At 29.5% G+C, this 20,475-nt stretch overlaps 1 protein-coding gene across 1 annotated transcript; it reads left to right on the top strand.

The window, feature by feature from the left end:
• The first annotated feature begins 8,995 nt into the window (after nucleotides 1-8,995).
• On the top strand, nucleotides 8,996-10,882 carry LOC148569233 (uncharacterized). The gene is made up of 2 exons (XM_088484955.1): nucleotides 8,996-9,365; nucleotides 10,116-10,882. Exons 1-2 carry the CDS (start codon nucleotides 8,996-8,998, stop codon nucleotides 10,880-10,882), a joined length of 1,137 nt encoding a protein of 378 aa, XP_088341081.1.
• The last annotated feature ends 9,593 nt before the right edge of the window (nucleotides 10,883-20,475 follow it).

The following is a 20,475-nucleotide window of genomic DNA, read 5'->3' as shown; positions in this document are numbered from 1 at the left end:
GGCCTGCCTAGGCCTTTTAATACATAATTATATATATAAATAATTTTTTTATTATTAACAAAATTATGAGATATTTTAAATTTATTATATTTAATTATAAATAGTTTTGTATATTTTAAATACTTTAAAATTTAAAAATTCTTATAAATATTAAAATATGACATTTTACATATAAATATGTTTATTAAAAAATATTTTTTTAAATAATATTTTTATTTTTGTAAAAAAAAAATTAGCAGGCCTTTTAACAGGCTTCAAGCCAGGCCAGACTTAATAACAGGCCAGGCTTAGTACTTAAAAAAAAAGTCTATAGCAGGCTGCAGGTCAAGTTCAGGCCAATCAACTACATGACAGGACAAGCCTGTTAAGAGGAACGTCTGGCGTGGCCTGGCCTATTTTCACCCCTATAATTCTACCCCTTTAATTATACCAAGGCAGTAAACTTTTGTAAAAAGATATTTGTACATTCAAAAAATATAAATTCTTTATTTTATATTTAGTAAATAAAAAATAATAATATAGTTGTTTTTGTAATTTTAAAAATTTAAGAGTATTTTTAAAAATACCTAAAGAAACACGTTTTAAACTTAATTAATTTATATTTATTAAAATTAAAAATAAAATCAAATATAATTTTATATATTAATAAATATTTAAATTTATCTATAATTAATTATTGATGTCAAATTTTATCTACAATCAAAATACCTCTATTTATGTCTATTATATTTATTATCATCAAAATTTCATTCAAATAAAATTATTACTATTTATATTTATTGGAAGTCACTTTTAATTTAATTTACTAGACATATGTATTACAGCTTTTAAAAATTTATCTTTCAAAAGCTAACTTTAATAAATTATTTGTGAAAAGTAAAACTAGAAAAACACGAGGAGGCGTAGAACTAGGAAACATGACAAAGATTCGAGAATTTAGAACCATGAAGAGTATTGACGATTAGAGTGTGAGTCCTTCTCTATTTTTGTAGATATATAACCTTCCTGAAGATTTATCGAAGAGAAAACTAGTTCAATTGTTCAATTGGACGGGATGCATAAATGATATATACTTATCACGAAAACAAAAAAGTATAATATATATATTTTTGCATTTATACGGTACACTACAAAAGGAGCGGCCTATAAGAAAAATGAACCAAATAAGGTTGAGAGCGTGAAAAAGTTGTTTTTGTGGGGGAAACGAAGTATAGGAGAATGTCAGATACGCATGACATGAAGAGGACACCGAGAGAAAGAGATAATCAAAACACTATAATTCACCAGCCACAAAGTGAAGAGGCTCAGATTGACACACGTATGAATACAATAGAATCAAGAAAGGAGAAGAAAGAACAAGATCCGCATAAGAACGAGTTGACAAAAAAAAGTGAAAGTGGTTGTGGCAAAACGATATTTGGACTGGTGACAGAGAAGGCTGGTGGGAGGGATGACAAAGGCTACTGATTTTAATTCTCTAAAAGATATGATTGCGAAAAACCTTCCTCAAGTCGTCCAAGTAGATGAACTGGGAGTGTATAAAGCTCTATTGACTTTTAATTTGATAGTGTGTTGAATGCTAAAGAGACATACACTTTAAACTGAATAGCCTCTTAAATTTTTTTCATAGGGTATGGAGATAGGAGAAATCGAAACGTAGTGAAACTAAAAAAGTGTGGTTAGAATATTTTGGAGTCCCGTTGCATGCCTAGTTAGTGGATACTTTTAAAACGATAGGAGATTAATAGGATGAAGTAGTTGGGTGTGATAAAATGACAGAATCATGCAATTCTTTTAGTGTTGGATGCGTACAAATCGATACCTGTGTTATGAACATGATCAATGAATAGGTACATATTACAATAGGCATTAGTGGCTTTGATATTTTGGTTAAGGAGGTGCAAATAGAGCCATATTGATTAGGTTGTAATTTTGAATATGAAGATGATGGAGGTGCAACCTGTGATAAATAGAAGACCGGTGCAAAGAGTAAATGCACAGATGCGGTTGTAAGGCCAGAGAGGCAAACAAACGTGCCAGAGCAAAGAGACTAAGCGGCTAAACTGGTATTGTCGGTGATTTGGGAGGATGAAGAAGACAAGGACAAGTTGGTAATTTCAGAAAAAATTTTAGATGGGTGAATTCATGACAATTCAAAATTTAATCGCATGAAATTAGTAATGTATCAATCAAATATTGATGATATTGAAGGAAGTGTTGATTTGGTGGGAGTGATATTATGAGTAATAAAGGAGATTCTGAACACACCGTTTCTTAAAATTTTGGAAACAGGCATTGTGGGCTGAAAGAGGAGGGCCATAAGAGAAACAAAAAAAAAGCTGGCTTGTCTTCATATTGGGCCACATACACAAAAAATAAAGACAAGAACTTAGTTATGCAATTGGGCCCAAGATCCTCATATGCCACAATTTTAAATGGCACTGGGACAAGGGGCTTCGTTGGGCTGGGTCAAGTGAAAAGCAGGTAGGATGTGTGCACTAACATGTTGGATAGTTACCCTGATCATATGTATCACTGGGAGGGGGCCAAAACAGTGCAAGAGTAATGGTGGTCCATGAAGCATGAGGTTGAGGTTGAGGTTGAGGTTGAGGAGAATGGGAATTATGGAAGAGGCAATGCAGAGGAGTTTGGGGATGCCGATGACATGACGACTACGTTGGCGATGGAGGACGAAAGGATTAGAGGAGTTAATGGAGATGATGATGGTGATGATTCGGCTAATGGAGGCTATGACAACGATAAAAATGATGTTGGAAAATATGGTGGAAACAGGGAGGCAACTGATGATGGGGAATATGGGGATGATGATAGGGATTACGGTACTAATGGTGAGAATAAGGCGGAGAGTGAAACTGAAAATAGGAGTAGGCCTAATAAGAAAGTTGATCATATAATTGGTGCTATGTATGAACGTAGTGGGTTGAAGGTAGACAGGGGGTTTTGCTGCAGGGTAGTGATGGAATAGGAGAGAATGTAATGGGGGAAGAAGGTGATCAAAATAACGACGGAACAGGTGACGATCAGAGTTCAAAAGTGGAGGAGCAAATGATGGAAAACAAAAGGACCTAGGAATTAGTAGTGGAGTCCGGTGCATGATTGTGCAATGAAGAAAATGATATTATGGCTATCCTCCAAGTTCAGAATAAAGAAATTGCTCAGAAAATAAGAGTGGCAAAATAAAAGGTGGAAGCAAGACCATGCAGAACTAAGAATAAAAAAAGGTGTGTAATAATCTTTTAAAATAATCTTTAGTTCATGGGATGTTGGGGGGTTGAGAGGTGGTAAGTTGAGAATAGTAAAGGGGTTGAAGAAAAAACACAGACTGAATATACTAGGTTTGATTGAGACTAAAAGGCATGTAGTAACAAAATTTGATATAGCATGACTTTGGGGGTGGAAATATGTTGAGTCAGACGGTATATCGGGTGGGCTGTTGTTAATATGGGATGAAATACTATTTAAAATGAGTATTGCTATAAAAGGGGTATTATTAAAGGATAATTTCAATTATGCTTTTTTCTTGGTTTATAGTGCTCATACTAGAGATGAGAAACTTGTTGTGTGGGAAGAGTTGAGCTATACTGCTGGGTTATGCCATATCCCTTGTTGCTTTATAGAGGACTTTTTTAATGAGATTGTCGACATGGAGGAAAGAAAAGGTACTGACAGCTTATTTGTATCTGTTGAAGAATTCAAGAATTAGATATAGGGTATGCACTTAGTGGACTTGCCACTTAATGATCGCAAGTTTACATGGTTTAGAGGCCGGTCATGCAGTCGATGGTTAGTCTCGAATAGGTTGAGAAATTTTCAGAGACTCGCCTAAGAGGAAGACCAAGGGATTTGTCAAATCACTGTCCGATGATAGTGAAAGATACAAAATTGAGATGTGGACCGAGATTGTTCCGTAGCCTAGACTCATGGTTTACACATGAAGGTTTTCTATGAATAGTTACAAAGGAATGAAGGGAATTAGGGGAGATAAAGTTCACAGCTAAATTGAAGGCATTGACGGTTCCTCTAGAAAGATGGCACAAGGACAATTTTGGTGACATGGATAAGAACATCATGAATTTTGATGAAAAGATCAAGAAGATAGACGACATGGTAAGCAGTGGGGTATATGATGGAACGTTGGAGGTAAGAAGGAAGCCGTTAGTGACTTGTTGCAAGAAATGGTATATGAGGAAAGAGTTATATTGAAAACAGATGTTGTGATCTCGGCATGCGAAGGACATGGACAAAAATACATGATACTTTCATATCATAGCTTCAACAAGAAGGAGGATAACAGGTTTGATGGAAGATTGGTAAGAAATCAAGCTAGAATAAAGATTGCTATCAGAGAGTTTTATAAGGAATTGTATCATCAGGAGGAGTCTCCTATGGTGGGCTTTAAGGATGGACTAGTGGAGAGGATAGTTGAGGAGAATTCTATGGCTTTAGAGGTAATGCCATCGATAGAAGAGATTAGAAAGGCAGTGTGAGACTGTGAATCATCTAAGTCACCAGAAAGTGATGGATACAACATGAATTTTATTAAGAAATGCTGGGATGAGATTGGGACTGAGTTCATGGCAGCTGCGACGATGTTTTTTCAAACATACAGGTTACTGACAGATTCTAATGTCACATGGGTTGCGCTAGCTCCCAAGTTTGTTGGGGGCAAAGGAGATCAAAGACATTTGACCGATTAGTATAATTGGATGTTTGTATAAGGTGATTTCAAAGGTGTTGGTTAGGAGGATGAGATCAATGATGCCAGGATTGGTTGGGGAGACTCAGAGTGCATTTGTCAAGAGTTAAAAAATACATGATGTAGCACTTATTGCGTGTGAGACTGTTCATTGGCTCAAAATGAGAAGAAAGAAAGTAGCAATAATCAAGTTAGATTTTCAAACGGTATATGATAGAGTCAAGTGGAGTTTCGTGGACATTGTATTGCAAAAGATGGAGTTTTGGTGAAGATGGAGGGAATGGGTTATGGATTGTATCGGAACAACTTCTATGTTAGTGCTGATAAATAGTTCACCAATGAAGCCGTTTAAGATAAAAAGATGTTTGAGATAAGGTGATCCACTATCTTCATTCTTGTTTGTACTTGTTGTTGATGTCCTACATAGAATGGTCGGAGAGACAGTTAGAAACGGACAGATATCACCTCTATTAGTTAGGAGAGACAATATAGAATTATCACATCTTTAATTTGCAGATGACATTGTGTTGTTTTGTTTGTCAGAGGAGGAGACTATTAAGAATTACAAGAGACTTTTGCACTGTTTTGAGGTGATGTCAGGGTTAAGTATCAACTTTGACAAATCCAGTCTGATCCCAATCGATTGTGAACAATAGCGGGTACAAAATATGTGCTGCTTGCTAGGGTGCAAAGAAGCTACTCTTTTTGTCAGATACCTTGGAAATTTTTTAGGAGCTAATCCGAGGTCGGTAACAACTTGAAAGCCAATAATAGATAAAGTGGAGGAGAAGCTTAGTTTATAAAAATCTAAGGTGCTCAACAAAGCAGAGAAATTGGTGCTCATCAAAGCAGTATTGAATAGCTTACCGATATATTATTTAAGCTTATATAAGATGTCTAAGGCTGTTGTTGAGAAATTAATTTCATTTTACAGAGAAAATTCTTGTGGAGCAAGGAGGATGGTAGGCATGGTATGGCTTTGGTTAGATGAAAAGTGGTTCAAGCTCCATAGAAGTTAGGTGGTTTAGGAGTCGAAGATGTGATGGTTCATAACACAATACTTTTATTTAAGTGGTGGTGGAGGTTTTCAAAGGAGGAGTGTCAGTTGTGGAAAAAGATGGTATGCTCTTATAAGTTGTAACAACCTCAATCCTAATGAGCTACTATCTACCTAGGCTTTACTTACTAGAGAAGTCCATGGAGATTGGTGATGGTAGAAGAACTCAATTCTGGGAGGATGTCTGGCTAAATTGTGATCCTCTAAAGGTAAGGTTTCCAAGACTCTTTTCGGCTTCAACCCAAAAAGGATCTGTCATCATAGGGATTTTGGGTTCTAGAATGGGTTAGAGTGGATTTGCAACTTCTAATAGAGGCGAGAACTATTTCAATGTGTTAGTTGAAATTTGTGAATCAATTACATGATAATTTGAGGCCGGTTAAACTAGTTTTTGACAGAGAGAATAGAGTTGTGTGGAAGTTTGATAAACAAGGTGTATTTTTTACTAACTTATTTATGCAGGTGTTATAGGTAGAAACACTTCCGGAAAACGTATGCAAGTTATAATTTCACTAAGATTATTTGAAAAGGCCTAGTCCCTCTAAGAGTGGAGTTGTTTATCTGATTTTTTTGATAAGAAGGATGAATACAAAGGAAAGATCGTGTTGCCTTGAGATTATTAATCCGGAAGATAATGTGTGTGTAATATGTAATAGGAATGTTGAATATGTTTATTATTTATTTCTTGACTGTGAATTTACTTAATAGGTGTGATGTACATGGTTATCTGAATTTGGTAGTCTATGGTCTGTTTTTGGTACTTTGAAAGAGCATTTTTAAAGCTGGATAGATGCAACAATTAACAAGAAGTGGTTGATATGTTTTTTGCGATAATTTAAAACATTTGAATGAAAAGAAATAGAATGATCTATCAGAATACAAAAAAAAATTAAGAAAAAATCATCAACATGTTACTTTTTAATTTTAAAGAGTGAAAGTGTAAAAATTTCTTTTGTTGTTGAAAACAATATCAGAAATGACAATAGAATATATAACTTATTATTGTGTTGTTAAGTGCTAAATAATTATAACTGATGTTGGAGTGTTGATTCTCTCTTTCATGTTATTTATTTGTTCACTTCACTTTTATGTTGAACTCTCTTATTTATATAAAAAAAAACAAAACAAAACAAAAAATGTAGGAGATATATATAAGAACTTTTGCTCATAATTATTCACTATTGCCATTATGATATACTAATTTTAATCATTATTTCAAAGTTAAGTTAATGATATATCACAAGTTATTGAATATTGACAACTAATTCAATTTTCAAGCCAAGAAACCTATGTTCATTGTGTGCCTGCGTGGCTCTTATTTATTTGATGAAGTCTTTCAAAGAAAAGTACATATAGGAAATTTTGTATCCCAGATAAAAGGTTAAGAGTGCAATTATTTTATTTTAAAAAATTGATTTTTTTTAAATTCATTTTGTTTCATATCACTAAAAAATTGAAAAATAATTTATATAAAAAACTTTATCTATTTATTTAGCTTTATGTCATAAAGAGCAACCACCAAAAAAATATATAAAAAACTTACAGGCTTATTTTTTTGAAAGAAAAAAATTGATTATTTTTTTATAAAATTTATATTTCAGAACCATTCTCATCATGCAAAATTGATTTCTTCAATTCGATAATTAAAAAAAAAACTGAAAAATGCAAAACCTAATTCTTGGTTGAAAGATTCCTAATATAAAATTAAACTCTAAGGTAATAATTTTCATTTTTTATTTCTCTTGCAAAATTACATCAGAAAGAAAGAAAAAACCATATATATAGAATAGCAGGCATGAATATATAGAAAAAAGTATTTTGATCGGTTTGGATGATATTGTGGTAAGTTACACAGACTCGGCTCAATTTGGAATTTTGTAGAATTTTGATACTTTTATCCTATACAAATGACAAAAAGAAAAGGTTAAATAACAATGATATTTAATCTAATAAGATGATCTTGAATGGTCAGCAACTAATCCAATAATAACAACTTGAATTATACGAACCTCTATCTGTTTTATACGGTGGTGAAGTACAAGCTAAGTCATGGAGTTTCACATTAAACCCTTATTTTTATTTTAAACAAAAAAGCCAAACTAGAAAGTGCTATGAGACTGCCCAACTTGCATGTATATGTACATCATGCCACAAATTGGGACTACTCAATAAGATTTAATAATTAATAACTGCTACAAACTAATCATCTAGGGGTATATCCCATATATTTATACTCACACACTTCCAAGATTACTATTATTAAAAATATTTAAAATTCTAAGTAATTTAATATTAGACACCTTGATTGAGATATGTAATCTTTACCCTTAAAAAAAACAAATAGTTTGTGGTGCCAAAAAATTTAAACTATTAAAAAAAACACATAAATAATTATATTTTTAACATTTTTTATTACTTTATGCATTTTTTTTTTGTTAACGAAAAGAATCAAGTTCTCAATTTTTTTTAATTATGAAAATTTTAATATTATATGATAAAATCATTTTTCCGAAAAAATTTGAAAAGATAAAAAGAATCACAATAATTCATCTATATATGTATTTTTTTAGTTGGACTATACCTACACATTTAGCCGTACAAATCTAGAGTTCTAATAAACTTGAAATGATACATTAAAAGTCTTACATTACTATACTTTTGAAGATATTTATAATATGGAAATATTTGGTAACCAAAGAAAATTAGTCAAAAACAGTCATAACTTGTCTTAATTATTATTTATTAATTGTTGCAACAATTAATGAATATTAAATAAAACAAATTCTGACTGTATTTTTTGTCTCTCTAGCATTATCTTTTATAATATAGCTATTATAAGTAGTAACAAATAACTCTCTTTTTTAAAGTAGTAATTTTGGAAAATTAATTATTCCTTGTAGTTAGACCTACTAAATTATAATAATTCAATTCCAGAGAAAAAGTTACTTAAAAATAATCAAAATTAAATAAAAAATAATATATTGAATCACTTGAACTAATATATAAACTACAAGAAGATAGCTATAACAAAACCTTACACATGCATGCTTATATTTATATACTACTCCCCCATCCATGACTATATATCATTATATGCTATACTTAGCTAGCTACGTACTATTGTTTTCTTCTACTAGCTCTCTCAAAAAACATAAAAATCTTAGGTAATTAAAGAAAAAATTAAAATCTTGTTCACTTCTTATAGTTCAATAATAACATATATGGCAGAAACTGAGGATAAGAAACATGCTCCTCCTCCACCACCACCAACAGCAACAACTGAAGACGCCACCGTCGCCGCCGCCACCACCACCAACACCAACATAGCTCAACAAGCAAACAATAAATCCAGCAACAACAACATGGTGAGAAGGTTCATAGGGGTGAGGCAAAGGCCCTCAGGGAGATGGGTGGCAGAGATTAAAGACTCATCTCAGCATGTAAGATTATGGCTCGGTACCTATGATTCACCTGAACAGGCTGCTAGGGCTTACGATGAAGCTGCTAGAGCACTTCGTGGTGACAATGCAAGAACCAACTTTGCACCTCCCTCGTCTTCCTCATCACCGCCACTACCTCCTCCATCTCCAGGTAATTTTGGAACTTAACCTTTTTTTTTTTAACCAAAATTAGGATTGAGATTCGAACATGCAATCTCTTAACTAAATATAAAAAGACTATGTCATTTGAGTTATAATTAATTTGCATTTTAGAACTTAACTTTTTAAGCTATAAAGTTAAAATAATCATAATTAATTTTATTATATATGTGGTGAAATTTCATATTCAATATAACTAGAAGTTAAATATAAAGACATCGAATTCAGTTTACACAAATCTACTATAGATTAAATTAAACTTTTAAAAAAATTAATTCAAATTATTGTACGTTACGGGTGGAATATATATTTACCCATTCTCAAATATTATATATAAAAACTCGTTGGCTATTCTATGTATTTATATATTTATACATATTATTTCAGATAGTTTTTTAACAAAGTAATTAATCAGTACTCATTAATCAAATTTCTCACAACAAAATAATTAAAATATAATTTAATTTATTTATATTATTTATGACGCTTTAATAAAAGTAAGAATCAAGTTTGATTATATTACTTGTAAAATTTGATTATAAATATGAATATATAGTTGTTTTATTTCGTATGTTAAAGTATATGTGTTTCTATACAAAGATTGACATATATAGTATATGTATTTGACTTTGTACCCTAATTTTAAATATCATTAATCAATTATTTTTTTTTTAATTTGCTATATTTTAGTATTTGAGCACAAGTGATCATCCCCTTAATTTAATTTATTCATATGATGAAGGAAATAATAACAATAATAATAAGCATGGATTAAGCTTTGCCTCATTGAAAGCAAAGTTGAGCAAGAACTTGCAAAGCATCATGGCAAGGGCTAATCACAACAACAAATCTTCTTCATCAAAGAGTAGAGTGAGTGATCATTTCACCTTTGCTAGCATATTCAATCGCAATAGGAACAATAATCATCATCAACAACATGCTCCTCCTCCTCCTATGGTAATAGATGTTAAGAACATTGACAAAGTGGTGCAACCTAGCATCATAGTACCACCACACAAGGACCAACATCATCAACATTATTATGAGCCTAATAACAACAACAACAACAACAATTGGGAAACTTCAAGTGTCTCTGATTGTAGCAACGAGTGGATCATAAACAATAATGGGTTGTTCCAAAAACATAGGTTGTTGTTGGATTCATCATCATCAGTAGGTTCTGATAATGATGGTGAGTTTGGTTGTGTTGGTGATCAAGGGGTTTTGGATCAACTAATGGGGTGGGTTGATAGCACTCAGATTAGTAGTAGTGATGAGGGTTTATCATCATCAAGGAGCAAAAGATTCAAGGTAGCTTCTTCAGTTCTTGTGCCACCAACTTTCACTGCTTCTTCTTCTCCTTCTCCTTATTATTATTATGATTGCGCTTCTCCATACACTAGTGCTTCTGGATCTCCATATAATGGTAATGGAAGTTATTATGGTTATGGTTATGGCTCCCCTAATTACTATGCCTCTCACTATAATAATAGTAATGATGGCAAATAAAAAAAAAAGTAATTGATAGGATAAGAAAGAGTTTAATTTTAATGTATTGAGAGTGTAAAATATTTTACATAGTCATTTAATTGTATCTATAATTTTAGATGATTATTTATCTAATTAATATAAAAAATAGTTATTTTTACTGATATAATATTATACAATTAGATGTACATGTGTAAAATTGTTTTATACTGACAGTATATTAAAATTAAATTCTGTTGGCAAAAATAAAAAAGTTAAACATCTTGTGTTTAATAATTGGATAGATCGAACATTGATTTATCTATCGATTTAAAGATGTTTAGACTTTTATTTTCGACTTTATTGATTTGGTGTACAAATTAAATTAAAGTGCTTGTAAAAAGCTTCTTTACAAAGGTGAAAAAGCTTGGTTTAGCTAGCATGTTTCTTATACAATATATATGATGATGAAGAAAAAATATATATATAGATATAGATAGATAGATACAAAGTATTTTGAATGTAAAAATTTTATTTTCAATACTTTTGGAATGAGAACAGTTATCTTCTTGTTTTGTATAATTCTCAAATGAGTAACATCAATCTCCATTTTTTGTCTATATGCATTACACACCTAACTACTTCATCTTTACTATATAGTATAATAAAAACAAATTCTACATAATCAGTAGATATTATTATTTTAAATATTTAGTCAGTATTTATATTAATAAAAATTTATACAAAAAATATATAATTTATATTTATATTTATCAAAATTTATATATATAAATTAATATAATTTGTATTTATATTTTTAAAATTTTATACACATAAATTAATCAAATTTATTTATTAAAAATAATTTAATATTTATATTGATCAAATACTAACTAAAATTACTAAAAAATTTTGGTCACTAAAAATTAAAAAATATATATTTATAATTTTTTTTAAATTGTTTAGAGGAAAGAAATGAGAAGGGATAATAGAAATTTCAGAGTATTAAAGTCTCAAGAAATATATCTCTACTTAAAATGTTTGTCTTATAGTTTTTATAAAACTAATTAATAAAGTCTAAGTTTTTTTTTAATTATTATCCCATTGGAACTAATTCAGACAAACAAAAAGACAAACTAAATAGCAACGACAGGTCTAAAGATAGTTACACAAATCTAATTTAAGCTATATAGTATTTGTATCTACGTTTGTCTTTTTATAACATAAAAAATAAGTAAACAGAAAAATCTTCTTTGTCATAATTTTGTGATTAAGAAAAATGAGCCACATTCTTCTAATGTTTGCTGAAGATAAATAATGTCCCCGTGACCCCGTGTAAAAACATTAGTGGGAGTGTCAACTCAAATTGCAGGTCTAACTTGTTCAGAGTAGCCTATCAAACGAAATTAGTAAAAGTAAATCATATATATATATATATACAATTTCCGATAACTTTTTAATTTTTATATGGAGGGCCAATTTAAGTTGGACCGGGTTATGGAGGAGGGGGAGCTTTACCTATGTGTAGTGTCAGTGGAGGTAGAAATCGGATCCTGCGTGTTTGGTGAGCTTTCTCGGACGGTCCGAGTTGTGTATGGAAAACAGACCGTGCGATTACTGCCTCCCCGTCCACGTGTCGCCCGTCACAATGAAAAAACAACACATATTTAAAACAACACTATCAGATTTTTGGTCTACATACCAAAATGAAGAAAAATAAAGATAGAGTAAACTAGAGGAAGCAGCGAGCAAAACGAAGAAATGGCCAGATCTGAGACTCTTCCACGAGAACACATACTTTTATATATACAACAACCCTAAATCGAACCTAATAATTAAGGACTGCTGATTCAAATTAATATTAAAAAACCTAAATCGGATCATACGAATTTATTTTATTTTTTATATAAAAATTTATATGTTTACAATACCTATGGTCCAATTTCATTTTATTTTTTATATAAAAATTCATATGTTTACAATACCCATGGTCCGACTTCATTTTATTATTTATATACAAATTCATATATATTAATATTATCCAAGAAATTCAAATTCCAGCAATTGCAAAATCGGACCCTCCGAGTTCTTTACATATTTTTCCAAAACAAATAACTCGAACCATGCGATTTCTACCCCCTGTCAGTGACATAAAGCTGTCCCACCCTTTGGTCTAACACGCTCTAGTTTCATATCGAAGCACATCACGCTGCTTGGTTCTATAACGAAAAAATTGAGCCTTCGGATAACAACGATTAGAAGTGTTATTAAAATTAAAATAATATTTTTTAATACTTGAAAATATTATTAATTTAAAAAATAAAAATTAAAAATATTGTGAAAATATAAAAACTATTTCCGTTCATTTTTTTATACACTTTACCTCTGTCATTTTATAGGTTTTAGTCCCATAGAATTTTATTTATAACTATATGTTTGAATTTAATATACAACTCAATCTTTAAGTGTTACACTTAAATTTACTGTTGAATATAAAATATATTCTAAATACGTGTTTCGTCAACGATCAACATAATCTTAAATTATAGTAGGCTACCAATACGATAACCGAATTCTTATAAAAAATAGATCAAGAATATTATCCACTTTTTTTAAAATATCATTCTATATGCTTTGACAGAGACTGTATTGTAGTTCTGCAAACGTCATAGTACATAGAATCACAAACAAAAAGGAATTCTCACACGCAAAATTTATACCTCATATGTATTTTGTATAATCACACCATTGTGGTAAACTACTATATTTATAGTGCCTTTCATCACAGTAATAATGCACTAAAATACCTCTCTCGCAATGAAGTAAAATAGTAACGAGTTTCAATTTTTATAGACAGATAACCTACTTTGTAAGTTACGTGTTAGAATCACATCCAATTAATAGCTGACACATGTCCAGCACGTGCTATGCGGTGTTGCTTCGATGCTTGCCACGTGTCTAACATAAAAGATGTGTATTGCTCCTGATCTTGACATGCGTCCACTATACTTTCTGTGTGTTGAGTCATCATGACCTGCGTGTTGAACCTGCCGTACCTGCAACATTCACCTATTTGTATATATACCAAAAAGTTTTATTTTTAACAAAAACACACACATTTTTTCATATAGAAAAAGAATAAACTAAAAAGATTTTGTGAAAATATAAAAACTATTATCTTGTGTATTATCTTGTGTAATTAAGATTATATAATCAATTTAACTACCATAATAATGGCCATCATAAACTCTACATATATTTATTATTGATAAGTATAAGAATTACTTTTTAATTAGTTAATAATATTTTTTTAATATAAACTTATTTTTTAACCATCAACTTTAAGAGTTTAGAATTAATTTAAAATTTAGAATTTATAATTTAAAATTTAAAATTAAAAAATATTAACTAATATTAACTTAAAAATATTGACTCTCTAATTAAAGTAATCTATTATATATAATGAGAATATAAGAAAGAGTTAATTAACAATTTTTTTCAAAAATTATTCTTCATTATATATAATCTTTTAAGAAGTATTTTAATGAATCCAAGAATTAAACTTATGCACTTTTAATTTTAGTATGATATATTTATTATTTTAACTAATCTCAAATTTTAATATTTGTTATTATTATAAATATTTAATTTATAAAAAATAGCTTTAATAAATATATTAATCCACGAATAATACTACATGATTAGTAAATATTATTATTTTTTATTAATATTTGTTCAATAATAATTTATACACATATTTATAAGAATTTTATATACAAAAATATATAATTTATACTTATATTTATTAAAATTTGTACACATAAATCAATATGATTTATATTATATTTTTCAGAATTTATACATAAAATTAATAAAATTTATTTATTAATAATAATTTAATATTTATATTAATTAAATAACAATAACCAAAATACTAAAAATCCCAAAAGTTTTTTAGAATCCACAAGTGAGACGACAAGGATTACGGAATGAAATATGAAGAGTTAAGCCCCAAAATGGTCCCTGAGATTGGCGTCGTGCACTAAAATCGTCCCTGAGATCCCAATTGCACCAATTACGTCCCTGAGATTGAGAAAAGTGCACCATATTAGTCCCTGATCCATTTTCCCTTAACGACGTGATGACATGGCTGGATGACGTGGATGGTAAGTGACACGTGTCACTCCATGATTTGGCCACGTGTAATGATATGATGTGGTGACCAGTGACACGTGGCATGCTGACGTGGATAGTTGTGCCACGTGTCACAATGTTATTTGGCCACGTGTCCGTTTGTGCCACGTGTCGCGACAGTATTCGTCCACGTGTCATCCATTATGTCATCATTGTAAATGCACCAAATTAGTCCCTCACTTTGCATTAAGTGACTCATTTTAGTCCCTGAAATTGAATGTCGTGCACCAAACTAGTCCCTTCACCAATATTTTTTTTTTTTCTATAAATTCAAAATTCTTAATATTTTTGAATACATTAATTTCAATTCTATTTTTTTCACATGTTATTCAAATAAAAGTGCTTTTATAAAATATTTTTTCTCTTGCGAATATCCTAACCGTCGACTTGGAGTTGACGTGAAGGTATTTCAAGCACCTTCACTACTATCTCCGATCTCTTTCAATACTTTTATAAAATATTTTTTTCTCTTGCAGATACCTCTAACCGACGTCTTGGAGTTGACGTGAAGGCATTTCAAGTTTCCCTCATTACCATCTCCGACCTCTTTTATTTATACTGCAAAGGTCGGAGATGATAGTGAGAGTGCTTGAAATACCTTTAATCTAGCTCATTTACACATAACGAAAACGTGTACTTCATAAGAATAAAAAATATATATATTTTAATTATTGATTTCTTGTTAAAAGTACATGTTTTTTTTATGAAAACAAAAAGTATCCAATCAATCATATAATTATTTTTTTATAATAACATACTTATATATTACAAAAATTACCAATGTTCAATTATTAAAAAAATTATATAATTAAAACTAAAATCTTACAAATTTTTATGAAAGCACTTGTATTTAAATGATATATGAAAAAATAGAATTGAAATTAGTGCATCTAAGATATTGAAAATTTCAAATTTAAAAAAAATGAGAAAAAATTGGTGAAGGGACTAATTTGGTGCACGACATTCAATTTCAGGGACTAAAATGAGTCACTTAATGCAAAGTGAGGGACTAATTTGGTGCATTTACAACGATGACATAATGGATGACACGTGGACGAATACTGTCGCGACACGTGGCACAAACAGACACGTGGCCAAATAACATTGTGACACGTGGCACAACTATCCACGTCAGCATGCCACGTGTCACTGGTCACCACATCATCATATCATTACACGTGGCCAAATCATGGAGTGACACGTGTCACTTATCATCCACGTCATCCAGCCATGTCATCACGTCGTTAAGGGAAAATGGATCAGGGACTAATATGGTGCACTTTTCTCAATCTCAGGGACGTAATTGGTGCAATTGGGATCTCAGGGACGATTTTAGTGCACGACGCCAATCTCAGGGACCATTTTGGGGCTTAACTCGAAATATGAAGGGAACAACGTTCCGTCCCAATTACGGAAACCAATATTAGGTTTAAGCCACGCTTCTTGGTTATCGCCCTCAAAATTAAACCTATCTTTTCTCTCTTTAAGTTACTACTATAATTTAACTTCTATATTGTTATAATATTTTAATAATTAGGGTTTTGCAAACATTGACTTTGTAAGGGCGATATTATATTATACATATGTAGTACTTGGAGTATACATAAAACCATTAGTTAAGGTACCTTTATAGTATCATGTCCCCCAAAAAAAAAAAAAAGGCACCTTTAATATGTTGGAATTAATGTACGCAAACATCCGAAATAGTATAACAATAGTAAAGTTTTTTAAGTTTTATTTTTGGTAGAGACCGTGAAGTTATTATATAAAATTTTAAATAGACAAAAAATTTTAACATACAAAATTACATTATTGTACGTATTAGATAATTATGCTCACATGTGTATATATGGTACATTTTTAATTTGAAGCCACCTAATAAGTTTCTCCCCAATCATTTCAAAAACCCATGCATTCAAACGTACAACTGTGTTCAAATCCAATGAGGTGGAAAATCCTTGAGAAATTACTAGACCAATCATTGTTACTCAATAATCTTATCAACCACCACTGTATATGAAATGATTGTTTTCCAGGAAAAAAAAAATTATGTATGTTGTTGTGTGTGCTAGCTAGCTAGTCGATTTCATGCAAATCATCCATCTCTCTTAGGATGCGACATCAACTTATATATTCCTGGAATGCTCATGAACTGGGTTCACTAAAGATCGAACTCTTGACCTTTCGAATCTAGAACTCTGATACCATGTCATAAAACCACTTATCCCAAAAGTTTAAACTGATAGAAAAAAAATAACACTAATAGTTATATCTTTAATACTGAATCGGACATCCCTAAATCTTTATTGTACACATTGTACAGATATTCCATTTAAAGATGGCAATACCACCCAAACTCGCGGGTACCCACCCCACTCCTACCCGCTCGGGACGGGTAATTACCCGCCCCGCACCGAGGCAGATTTTTGGCGGGACGGGTTCTTGGGAGGGGCGGGGCGGGGTCGGGTTTAGGTAATACCCGCCCCCGCTATATATATAATATATGTAAAATAATTAGTAATGATTAATAATATTATATCATATTTAAATTTTTACTTTAATTTATGTTATGTATGTGATGATGGTTATATAAATTTTAAAATTTAATTTTATTAATTGGATTTTAATAATTATAGGGACAGGTAGGGGCGGGACAGGTACCCGCAGGAGCAGGATAGGGTTCAACGTTTTACTACTTGCGGGTAGAAACAGAGCAGGTTCTATGCAGGTTGTTGTACGGCGGAGCAGGATCGGGTAGAGCAAAAACCCGTCCCTACCCGCCCCGTTGCCACCCCTAATTCTACTGGCTTCCTATACTTTCTCATTTTAATAAGTTGTTGACTTTATTTTGATTCTATTCAAAAATAATTTAAAATCAATTAAATTAAATTAGAATTTAAAATATATTAAATTTAATAAATATTATATCATATATATATTAAAATAAATTATTATAAAGTAAAAATAATATTATATAATATTAAAAATATTAATTAAAATATAAAAATATAATATGAGACTATAAATTTTATTTATATTATATTTTTTATTATAAAAAATATTTTAGAATTGAATTAGATGACTCGAAGTATAATTTGAACTTAATTCGAAAATAACTTGAAAAAACATTTAGTATGGTCTTAAAATTACACTCGAGCCTATATTTAATTTTTAAAATTTTAATTATCTCAATTTAATTTTTAAAATTTTTAATTGATTTTGTGACAAAAAATAACCGTAAAAACTAATGTGATTAAAATTTAAAAAATTTAAGGACTAAATTAAAACAATTAAAATTTTAAAAATTAAGCTAAAGTTTGAATATAACTTCAGAAATTAAACATAATATTTTTTAAATAACTTTAAATAAAAATAATAAATTATTCAAATTCGATAAAATATACCTTTGATTCGGATTTGATTTTGGGCCCGTTCCTATGAACATCCCTATTATATACTCAGTCTCATTGATGCTAAATCCAAACATCTAAGGTAAATTTGATCATGGTTAGTAGTGATTAAATATAGGTGTATCTCTCTCTATTTATATCAGTTATTTTCTAAAAATTTCCTATGGAACAGAGTTTTATGACGTCTGATACAAACAAAATATGCAATTCCATATAAGTAAGTATGAGACCCTCACCATTTCGTTTTTTAATCTAAACACACTGACTTTACTCCAAAAGCTCAATTATCCATTTTCTGCAATGCATGCTTAAGATGTGTTTGACAAACGCATTGAAAATGAGATAAGTGTGTTTAAATTTTTTAAAAGTTTTGTTTTTATATTTGGTAATTTTTATCTTTTTTAACACAAAAATAATTTTGTCTCTGAACACATGTTTAAGAGAAACTAAATTTTGTAATTTCTACATTTTACGTTTATAGTTGCTGATTATCCTTAGAAAATTAAGTGAAATTTTTATTTTTTTTACCAACTATACTTTTCATTTTCTTCTATAAAAAATCCCAAACTATTATCTTTACAGTAGTTTTTTTTGTAATTCTTCCTACTTTTTTATAGTTCTTTGTTCCAATTTTTTCATCAAAATCGTTCAGATTTGTTTCAATCACTAGTAAATTGAATATTTTAATTTTTTTATTATTTTTATATTTTCATATTTTAATTTTTATGTTTTTTATTATATTTTTTATTTATATGATAAATATTTTTATATTATTTGTGTAGTGTTCTGATTTCTCGTGTTATGTTTTTATGAGTTTTTTTTTCATTTACTATACTATTTTTTATATGTATATTTTTTATAATTTTTTTATTTTTGTTTAATTTTGTTCATATGATTTTTTATTTATTTTATTGTATTTCTTTTATTCATATGACAAATATTGTTGACTTTTTTAATGATATTTTAATTTTATTATTTTTTGTTCACATGAATTCTTTTTTTTCTATTTGTATTTATGTTGTGTATAATTTTTTTTTATTTTTTTATTTAATTTTATTCATATAAATTTTATTTATTTTTTATTGTATTTTTTTGTTCATATGATATATATTGTTAGTTTTATGAAATTTTTATTATTTCTTATTTGTATGATTTTTTCTATTCTTTGATGTACTCTATTTTTGTTTTATATTAATTTTTTTATTTTTTATTATGACTTTGTAAAATTTATAATTATAATTATTATATACTACGTTTATTATCAAAATTTTGTATAATATAAATTATGATCCTATAAAAAAAAGACAAAATAAATAAAAAATTAATTATAAGTAACATTAGAGTCATAAATAATGAAAATTTATAATCCAAAATAATACTAAATTAAAGAGGACTGATAGTACTAAAAAAATTATAGAATATTTTTTTTGTTAGACATTATTTAGTATTCTCTTTCATATTTTTGTTTTTTATTGTATTTATTTTATTTATATGATAAATATTTTTTATATTATTTTTGTTAGTATTCTGATTTTGCTTGTATATAAAAAAATTTATTTAAATTGATGTCTTTTTTAGTAATTTTTCATTTAAAAATAATTTTAAATAGTATAATCGAAACAATATTTATTTTATTATAATTAATTTTAATATAAACATTGTCAAATATAAATCACGTTAATCCAAATTTACTTTTCATCAAAAATTAATTTTATACAAACTCTTATTTGTAAACTCTAACTCAAACACACACTTAATGATAGCGGTGAGTGCGTAATGAGTGCGTGAGTTGCTCTATTTAAGTGGTATTGTTTGAAACCTTAGCTCACCTCTCTTTGTTACATGGTTACGAAAAAAAATGATTACTTTGCATCACTACAAAAAAAAATTGTCGAAAGTCGCGGATACTATTGAATTTATTGACAAGTTTATTAAAAAAAAAGTAAATGCTATCCAACCCCTCTAAAATAACATGTAAATTACCCTTCATTATGTGTTACATTGTAATTGGTCCTTATCTTAACCATAGTT

Source organism: Arachis ipaensis, chromosome B4 (assembly GCF_059453495.1).
Source record: "Arachis ipaensis isolate K30076 ecotype BB chromosome B4, ASM5945349v1, whole genome shotgun sequence".
NCBI classification, from domain to species: domain Eukaryota; kingdom Viridiplantae; phylum Streptophyta; class Magnoliopsida; order Fabales; family Fabaceae; genus Arachis; species Arachis ipaensis.
Note: the sequence above shows the minus strand (reverse complement) of the source record. Positions and strands in the feature narration are given on the sequence as shown.

Bases quoted from the DNA above. Each gene is read 5' to 3' on its own strand.
- LOC148569233 (XM_088484955.1), top strand. From the start codon at position 8,996: ATGGCAGAAACTGAGGATAAGAAACATGCTCCTCCTCCACCACCACCA. The intron at 9,366-10,115 runs GTAATTTTGGAA...CATATGATGAAG, and splicing joins ACTACCTCCTCCATCTCCAG to GAAATAATAACAATAATAAT.